Genomic DNA, 10,196 nt, shown 5'->3' with positions numbered 1-10,196 from the left:
GAGTTATACTGATTTTATTTTTTTAAGTGTTAGTTGTAGAATAGAAAAGAAGAAGAGGGAGGAGGATGAGGAGGAGGTTTCTGGTACATTTGAGGGAAATGAAATTGTAGTGAGGAATTGACTATCAATTATAGGTCTAAACGCGGTTGGACTGTGAAATTTTTGGTTTGGTTCGCATGGTATATAAGTGAGACAAATCCACAGTCGGCATTGTTGAGTGATGAATGTTATGTCGACTCTTGACATGCAACTAGCATAGTTGGCATAATATAAAATGAATGTCGACTCTTGACATGCAAAAATTCCAAGGTCTTACATTGGAATCGACGTTGCATTCAACCTAAATTACTATACTGATGCAACAGTCGGCATTGTATTCTTCGTACAATCAATGTCGACTAAGACCCTGTAACTGAATTTCAAATTAAAGAAGTGATGAAAGAAAAAAGAAGAGGAGAAGGAGAAGAAGAATCGGCATTCGTGGAGAAGAAGAGAGATTGGGGAATATTTCTTTTGATTTAGATTTTAGGCTTCAAATTTATTACAAATGATAAAGGGCAATATGGTCTTTTAATCATTAAAAACTATCCCCTTAACCAAAATCTAGCCCAATGTAATAGTTAATATCCCCAAATTTGTAGAGGTATCCTCTAAATATGAGTTCTTTTCTATGTGCAACTTGTACGGGTGTTCGATGACCAAGTCTAGTCTATACGTTTCAAGGTGAATTATCTTTTAAATTTAAATTAAAATAAAAAGTATAAGATACAAAGTCAATTATTAAAATTAGTGTGAGTCCACGACTTTTTCTATTTTTCATAACCATTATTTAAATAATATCGAAAATAAAAGTCATTTTTAGGTAAAAATTTCCGCAGAATTTATTAAACAGATCAGAAAATTCGTCGCAAAATATTTTACAATACTTCTTCCTGATATTCCCAAATTCTCCAAAAATCACCAAATTCTATCGGACTGCATGGAAATCGATACTCCGTCATCGTGGTTTTGTTGGAGAAAAAAACAACTTAAACACAAAGCTTAAAGGGTGCTAAAAAAATAAAAACAAATATTCTCTTTTTTTTTTTATATATATATTTCCATTTATCATTCAATTTTCGTTAGTTTCAAATAGGTGACCAGCTTCTATTTGGGCCGGATCCTCCAAATATTATAAAAGAGACCAGTTTGAAACTTCTTTTTTTTTTTGACCAACAGTTGACTTTAGCTGACCAAACTGACTGCACTGTACTTTTTAAGGAGAAGATATTTATTGAACTAGTGAGCCACTCTAGGAAATATCGACCACCAGTAAAGTGTAGTCTCACGGTGGTCTGGTCTAAACCAAACAAATATCTCAAGATGAAGATAATACAGTACATTTGATAATAGTGGAACACTGGGTCTTGTTTTCTCCTTGAAAAAAGTCCAAAACTCACATAAATGTCTATCCGTTAAGGAGAAAAACAAACAATCTTCACCAACCGTTTCCTGATTAATATTTTCATTTTTCTGTAAACCCATTTTCTCTCTTTTCCTTTTCATTACATCCATCCATTTTGAACTTTGGTGCTGCTGTTCTTTTATGTATGCTTTAATCTCTTAATAGTAAGTAGACAGTATTTTCCAGTAGTATCAGATTAGTTTAAAGATTTTAGTGCATAAATGGGAGCTGTGAAGGTTCTTGCACTCTCCCTTCCATCTCCGGCTTCCCAATGTAAGTCTCTCTACTCTTATCTGTTGCAAACGACCAATAACACCTTTATCTCTACCTAAAATGCTGATTATTATGTACCATATGATTTATTATTGCTGTTGTTGCTGCTGAGTTGAAACATTTAGCTCATTGTTGTGTGTATGATTCATTGTTTGTGTTAGGGGAGAGATTATCATCATCCAATCAGGCAAGTACTCGAGGTGTAAATGAGGGGATGGGATGCACAGAAACAAGACCACCTTCAAATCAAGCTTCATATCCAATTAGGTATGTGTGGTACTATTTTTGTATTGGCCAAGAGATTTTAATTTGCTTATAATGAGTATGATTTAATTCTCTTTGTGGCAAATTGTTATAAATTTGTCTTCCCACTGAAGAGGGTTACCAATCCGAAGAAATCGAATGGTTGTTTTTGGTGCACACTGTCTCATAATTCTATGAACATCTTTAATAACAGTAGTTTGTGATCTGTTGTTTGCTCTAGGCCATTGCCACATCCTAAAGCATGCATCACTCAAAGGTCTCATCAATATAGTGGGGATGCTTCTGTTAGAACAAGTCTACCAAAGAGTCGCATAGTTTCCAAAAATTCATCAAGATGGCTACAAACACCATCTTCAGTTTCAAAGCAACCACTCAGAAATGGGTCTTTTCCCCTAAGAGCATTAGTTACCTCTACAACTCAAGATGCATCTACGCCACTTCTTATTGGTGACGAAAAGATTGGAGTATTGTTGCTGAACCTTGGAGGTCCAGAAACTCTTGACGATGTGCAGCCTTTCTTGTATAATCTTTTTGCTGACCCGGTAAATACTTTTCTTTACCTATTCATGTTTTAGTTTAATCAAAAAATAAAATAAAAACTAATGTTAAAAGCATTATAGAGGCGGTTCTGTTGCTACATGTGAGCCCAACAATAGTTTGAATTCCCGCACTCTTTATAGGTTAGCATTTCCCTCTATACCTGCAAATTTATGCCGTACTAAATTGAGAAGTTACCATAATTTCAAATCAGGTTTCAGCTCCACTTACATTGATCAGCAAAAAGATATAAAATGTAACTCTTCTTTGCGTTCTATATGATTAACGAAATACAGGATATTATACGGCTGCCAAGATTGGTCCGTTTTCTTCAAGGTCCCTTGGCACAGTTTATTTCTGTTCTCAGGGCACCAAAGAGCAAAGAAGGTTATGCTTCCATTGGTGGTGGTTCACCTCTTCGCCAGATAACGGATGCACAGGTATGTTTTAGTTTCATTACCTGTACTTGCTTCAGAGTTCAGGATTCTGCCGTACATATGCATTTCACAAGCTAGAAACTAATAGTTGATGCATCTGTTCTAGAACTAAACCATTTTCTCCTAGTTCCTTTATTCAACAGAACCTTAGCCTTGATTTTTCATGTATAAGTTCATAATACCAGCATTCGTACTGTCATTATGGCATCCATGTGTGAAATTGTTCTTGTATAGTGCCTCTATGTTTAAGTGAAGAACTCAGGGACCTGTGTTGTTTTTGCGTAATTTGCTGCAGCTCAATTTGCTGAGACCAACTTACTGAGTAGTACCACAACTGTTTGGCATAAACTCATAGTTATGATCTTACGGTGCTAAAGAAAATCTATACTTAGTATTTGTTCAACACAATTATGCAGGGTTAGGGTCCCATCTTTTTTGACACAAGGGTCCCATCTTTAGGTAGTGGCTGATACCTTTTTAATATACTCAATGAAGTTAGTGAGGTAGCAGCGCTGAAGCAGATATTTCTTGAAGAGTTGCAGTTGTTAATATCATCATCGAGCAGTTTTAGCTCTAGCTTAATCGACCAATGCAGGCAGATGCCCCGATCTTCTCATAAGACCATAAGATCTCATTAGCTAATTCTTAGGTAGTGCCTATGTGTATCAAACAAAACCATAAGATCTCATTAGCTTCCATGCTGTCTGCAACTGCTTGCAGTGACCCTTTTTATGCATATGGACCCTTTTTAGCTTGGGTGCTCTCATACTTTTATGCATATGGCCCCTGTACTAGGCGTCGGTCATGCGTAGTTGAAAGAAAGTGTGGACACTACCATAGTCCACAAACATGCAAATATTCTTGTATCAATAATAATTTTCTGTAATTTCCTAGATTATAATGTTTATTTGTATTTTTAGATCTGAATTTGTTACATATATGCACAACCAGTCCTATCATGTACATCTACCAGCTGAAGTGTCTGCAAGTTTTAGCATATCGTCACGGCAAACATCCGAAAACTATAGTGGTCTGTCTATGTAGATACAGTATAGAGGGTTACTAACTTAATTCTGTTTTTTAAGTTTCTTGTGCATGCTTTTTGATGACGGAGTAAACGTATACACAAGTTTAACTCTTCAAGAGACAGATAACAAGATACTCGTGTCAGCGTTCATTACTCTTGAAACCTACTGCAACCTCAAAAAACTTATATTTACTACTCTTGCCGTCATTCTAAATTGCCAATATAGTAATATAATGATAGCATCTTGCATAAAGCTTTATGTATGAAGCATTTGTTTCAATTCCAAGGTATCTAGCCAAGAGGCAGTTGACGGATTCATTACTTGGTTCTGCATTTATGACTTGTGGGATTATCGAATATTCTTATATGACCAGCTCAATCTTTGTTCAGGCCGAGGAGTTGAGGAAGTCTCTTTGGGAAAAGAATGTCCCAGCAAAGGTGTATGTTGGAATGCGTTATTGGCATCCTTTTACCGAGGAAGCTATTGAGCAGGTATCAAGTTTACAAGAGCTCTGATTCACAGTAATGAATTGACACTGATATCCATTTCCTGCTAGTCGAATTCACAGTTGCAAGTTGCAACTAATTTGTTATCACTAGATACCTGCTAGTATTTGGTCAAGCTTTGTGTACAATTGTATGAGTTTAATCCATGGTGTATAATCTGCTGCTCATGTAGATTAAACGGGATGGAATTTCAAAGCTTGTGGTGCTTCCTCTTTATCCACAATTTTCAATATCAACTAGTGGTTCAAGCCTTCGGTTGTTGGAGAGTATTTTTAGGTGATGAAGGACCATGCATTTTACAATTTGTGATCATTCTATGCCGAATTTATCTAACAAACTTTTTGAAATGAAACCAGAGAAGATGAGTATTTGGTGAACATGCAACACACTGTTATTCCATCATGGTACCAGCGTGAAGGATACATAAAAGCTATGACAAACTTAATTGAAAAGGAGTTAAAAAAATTTAACAGCCCTGAGAAGGTAGGCTCTCTTATCTTTTCGTTTGTTTGGTTTGACCAATTGTGGACTTTTTACTGTTAATTTAACATGAGAAAGAATACAGGTGATGATATTTTTTAGTGCTCATGGGGTGCCAGTTGCATATGTCGAAGAAGCTGGTGACCCCTATAAAGCTGAGATGGAAGAGTGTGTGGATTTGATCATGGAAGAACTAGAAAGACGAAAATTAAATAATCCATATACTCTTGCATATCAGGTAATATATTCAACTTTTCATACTGTGATGCACTATATATATTTTTTAGTAATACTTTAGACAACCAGAGGATATTGAGTAATGTCATCTTGTGAGGAAAATGAGAACTATCCATAGTTCTGTCGAAGTATCGGCTTCACATATTACTTTTTTATTTAGAGTAAAAGGACAAATAAAAAAAACGTAGAACTGCGGCTTAACGTCGAGCCTTGCAGTGGATACAGATTAAAGACACCACCGCAATGTGTCCCCATTTCGTCTAATTTTTTTTCTCTTTTTCTTTCTTTTTGTTTATGTCTTTTTAGAGTAGAGTTGGACCTGTTGAATGGTTAAAGCCTTACACTGACGACACAATCATAGAGCTCGGTGAAAAGGGCACAGAGAGTCTTCTTGCTGTTCCTATCAGGTATATCCCCGTATATAGAGTACTGGAGAGAAGGAAAAAAAAGGGCTATTTTTTTCTCATGTTAGCATGTACATAGTGTTTCATTTACATGATCATTTAAATTAAGTTGATGAAACCTGATTATTGTTCAATCACCTATTGGGACTCGATTGCAGCTTTGTCAGCGAGCACATTGAAACTCTTGAAGAGATCGATGTTGAGTACAGAGAGTTAGCTTTAAAATCTGGTATAAAGAATTGGGGCCGTGTTCCTGCTCTAGATTGTGAGCCGACCTTCATCGCAGACTTGGCAGATGCCGTAATTGAAAGTCTTCCATACGTCGGGGCAATGGCAGTCTCAAATCTGGAAGCTCGACAGGTAATTTATCATAAACTCCTGATCTATAAATTGACCTCGAATGGAAAAGCTTTAGCATATAGGAAATTAGAACATGTTGGAAGATGAGAAGTGAGTACCAATATACCATTTAAATGGATGAAACAATTGTATTTTGTCCTTTTGTTCCGCATAGCAATTGGGATTGAGAATCACCAAATTTGATGACAGTATTGGAGGCTGAGCAAATGCAATCTATATAGAGGCCACAACGGTTGAGTTCACAACTGAATTTTCGTGAGGGTCATCCTAGGAGTGGACAATCTTCTCCTGAGGAAATTAGTCTCACCAAAGAATCAGCTTTAGAATCATCTCAAGCAAGCCAAATACCCAAGATGAATAATAGGAAACTAAGAGTTTATGACACCCCATATCTTAGTCGGGACAAAATGGGTTCATGTCTTTCGTAGCATTATGCACAGCCATTTAAGGGAGTCATTTCCAGTCCAAATGGAGGCTGCTGTCAGACCAAAATCCTCTATAGATAAATGCAATAACAGACAACTTTTGGGAGACCTGATCTGTTACCATACAAGTCTTTTTTGTTTCTTTCTGATATGGGAGTTTGTCTATCCTGAATCTTGGAGATCGAAACCTCATTTTGTTGGTTGTTCTGAGTTCTTTTCCCAAGGAAAAAAATAAGATAGTTTGTGAAGTTGTGCGTTTTGTTTACACATGTCAGGAGCAAGTGACCTATTTGAACACTTGATATGGTACTCTACTTGTCTATTCATAGATATATGTAGTGATCTTCGTGTTTTCTTGCAGTCTCTCGTCCCACTTGGTAGTGTGGAAGAGCTATTGGCAACATATGATTCACAGCGCAGGGAACTACCACCACCAGTGACGATGTGGGAATGGGGTTGGACAAAAAGTGCCGAAACCTGGAATGGCAGAGCAGCAATGATCGCAGTACTTGTTCTATTGGTTTGGGAAGTGACTACAGGAGAGGGGTTTCTGCACCAGTGGGGTATATTACCAACTATAACCCACTGAATTTTCTACAACTGCCTTATTTTTATAGTCTTATCCAGATGAATGAAGCTGTAAGTACGACTCGTCTCCTATATCTCTGCGAACATTCCTTCGTACTTTATGTGATATATATGCAGTTTCCGTATGTGGATATCCAAAGACATTGGCATAAGATCCACAGGGTACAAATGTGTTGCGTATCTTAGTCGAAGTTCCATTTTTCCTCTTTCTGCTTCTTTTCGCCTTTCCTTTTTCTTAATTGATAAATATATATTACTGCTTATGCATAATGCACTGTTCTTTAAAATGCCAACAAGGTACTGATTTATTTGGGGTGTACCATATTCTATATAAGATAAAACATCCTGCACCTTTGGAATGACACTCCTCCAATATAAGTTGATATCCCTATTAGCATCCATGCTGATTTATTTACTAAAGCAATGCCTACCTCCTAAATTAATTTTTTATGTTTCCAAGCATACCTCCTAAATTAAAGAAGCTGGTTCACAAGGTTGTAACGCGACAACTTAAATATCTATAAGTAAAAGTATCATGAGATTCATTATCCTTTATGGATCATTATCAATCAAAATTTACGAAAGCTAATTATGAAGCTTATAACTTACAACGTCTTGAAATTTTATTAAAACGATCAAACAAAAAACATCAAAGTAGATTGGTTTAACTCTTGCTTTTTCTGACATATTTGAGATATCCATATCCGCACTTATGCTTGTAAATTGTAATCGACTAACTCAAGTTTTCTCCAATATCTTAGGCTTGAATTACCACTTCAGTATGAAGTAAAACATTATAAAAAATCTAACGCTAAATTTTAGCAATGAAACCAATCAACAACACCTTTAATCTTATATTGAATAAAGAAACTCCCAGAGAATCAAATCACGCTATAACTGGTAATTTAAACAGAAAATATGAATTTAAACTCATTTTAATAGACAGTTGCGAAAAGAAATAAAATTAACGTGAAATCAGTTCATTCGCTATCTTTCAAGTTTCACTAATTTAAACAGAAAATATGAATTTAAACTCATTTTAATAGACAGTTGCGAAAACAAATGACATGTAAAATCAACGTGAAATCAGTTTATTCGCTATCTTTCAAGTTTCACATTTTTTAATAGGGCTAAAAAGAATGAGCGAGACATAACATAAGTTCGGAAAAAAAAAATGAGACTCTGTAATTTAGGCCGAGTAAAAAATCTTTGGTACGAGTCCAACTCCAAATCTACCTATCCTGCATAATTCGAATGGGCTTCATTCCTATCAATATTTATCGCTCGGCTCCAATTTATTTATTTTTATCTTTCGTCCAGCTGCTTCTTTTTTTTTTTTCTTTAATAAACAAGCTGATTTTGTTAAACAAGGTCACAGTGAGATAGTACTGTCAATTTCATCTCTTTTCATTCGTTGTCTTTTTCACGATAGATTTACTTGGCAAGGATTTAAAGAAACAAATCGTTTTATGCATTGATAAGTAATTTTTCGACTTTTAAAAGCCAAAAAGTCAAAACTAAGTTGGGAACAAAATTCTAGAAACAAAAATGTTAGTTTTGTGAAGCAAAAAGATGTTCGGGTACACTTTTAAAAATAACTTGTCGGCTTTTACAAGCAAAAAAATCCGAAGATAAATTGGAAATAAATTTTTTAGATGACTTCTAGAAATAAAAAAGTGCTCAACTACACTTTCAAAAATTACCTTTTGACTTCAGCAAGTAAAAAAAGTAAGAAGTTAGGTCGGGAACAAAATTTGAGAACGACTTCTATAAGTAAAAATGTTAACCTTTCGTATATTGGGTTTGGATACCAGAATCAAAAGTCAGAATTAAAAATATTATGCATCACAAAATATTAAGTTTTTTGCTTCTCTATCCATTCTGAACTTTATATCCAAACTAATGTCTTATTTTTTTGACTTCTAGAAGTCGAAAAACTACTTCCACTAGCCTGTTTGGATACTAGAAGCAGAAGTCAATCCCATAAGTCAGAAGCAAAAATAATTTGCTTGCAAATAGCTGATTTTTTTTTGTAGAATTCGTTCTGAAATTTTACCCACTTCTATTATAAATATCTGCTTCTAGTGTAAACTTTTCCTGCTTCTAAATTTATTTATTTTTTACTCTTTACTTCTGAAATTGTTTGCTCTGAAACTTCTGCTTTTAATATCCAAATACCTACGAAATGTTTTTTCTAGTGACTTCCGGGATTGGTGTCCAAATGCATCCGATACCATGCCCATTTCCCATGCTCATTATCCACCTGTTGTTGCACAACTCTTTACAGTGAGCATACAGATGATGAAGTGTCTTTATACTAATTACATCATGTACATGCTATCATTATCCCAACAATATATTTTATTTTACTTGTAAAGAAAAATATCTGAAAACAGATTCCAAGTAGACTTACCCAAAAGAGAAATCAGTAACGGTATGAGATATAAATCGATGATTTCAACAATTTTTTCAATAAAACCGTTTACGAAACCCTAAAAAATCGAAATTAAATGAAATTTAAACTCAATTGAAACGTAAAATCGATGTTTACCTTCGATTTTGATTTTTTTTTCAAACTCAATTGAAGATTCACGGTAAATTGATTTTCTGAAACCTACTCCTTCATTTTGGTGCTGAGATTTTTCAAAATCTCTGAATTAATCTATTCCTAGATCTAGTTTGCAGTTTTTTTTTTCCGGTTTCTGGATCGAGAGAGAGCGGAAGAGAAACGAGTGAAATGAAACCGATAATAAATTTGTCGGTTTTTCTCTTCAACGTTTATGTTTTAAAGAAGATTATTTTGGTAAACTAGAAATTCGGATTTTGGGCTTCTAGAAGGTTAGGGGTATTTGCAAAGCTTGAAAAAGTATTTTTTAATGGGCCTCATACTAGAGGTATATAGATATTGTTCCCCTAAGATAAAACATCCCACAGTTTTGAATGGTACTCCTCCAGTAAAAGTGGTATCCCTGTTAGCATCAATGCTGATTTATTACTAAAGCAATGCCTACCTCCTAAATTAAAAAAACTGGTTCACAAGGCTGTAATGCGAAAACTTAAATATTTATAAGTAAAAGTATCATGAGATTCATTATCCTTAATGGATCATTATCAAAAGTCTAAATTTATCTTATAGAAAGCTAATTATGAATCTTACAACTTAAAATGCCTTGAAATTTTATGAAAACAAGACAAAAGAACATCAAGATACTA

The 10,196-nt window shown here is 34.9% G+C and overlaps 1 protein-coding gene across 1 annotated transcript; it reads left to right on the top strand.

Moving 5' to 3' along the window:
* Nucleotides 1-1,394: 1,394 nt before the first annotated feature.
* LOC113355505 (ferrochelatase-2, chloroplastic-like) lies at nucleotides 1,395-7,343 on the top strand. The gene is made up of 11 exons (XM_026598377.1): nucleotides 1,395-1,717; nucleotides 1,879-1,984; nucleotides 2,202-2,523; nucleotides 2,815-2,958; nucleotides 4,373-4,474; nucleotides 4,662-4,765; nucleotides 4,846-4,972; nucleotides 5,055-5,207; nucleotides 5,513-5,613; nucleotides 5,769-5,970; nucleotides 6,757-7,343. The coding sequence occupies exons 1-11, from the start codon at nucleotides 1,666-1,668 to the stop codon at nucleotides 6,982-6,984; spliced, it is 1,641 nt and encodes a 546-aa protein (XP_026454162.1). The 5' UTR covers nucleotides 1,395-1,665; the 3' UTR covers nucleotides 6,985-7,343.
* Nucleotides 7,344-10,196: the final 2,853 nt, after the last annotated feature.

This window comes from Papaver somniferum, chromosome 3, assembly GCF_003573695.1.
Source record: "Papaver somniferum cultivar HN1 chromosome 3, ASM357369v1, whole genome shotgun sequence".
Classification (NCBI taxonomy): domain Eukaryota; kingdom Viridiplantae; phylum Streptophyta; class Magnoliopsida; order Ranunculales; family Papaveraceae; genus Papaver; species Papaver somniferum.
This window is presented reverse-complemented; position numbering and strand designations above follow the sequence as displayed.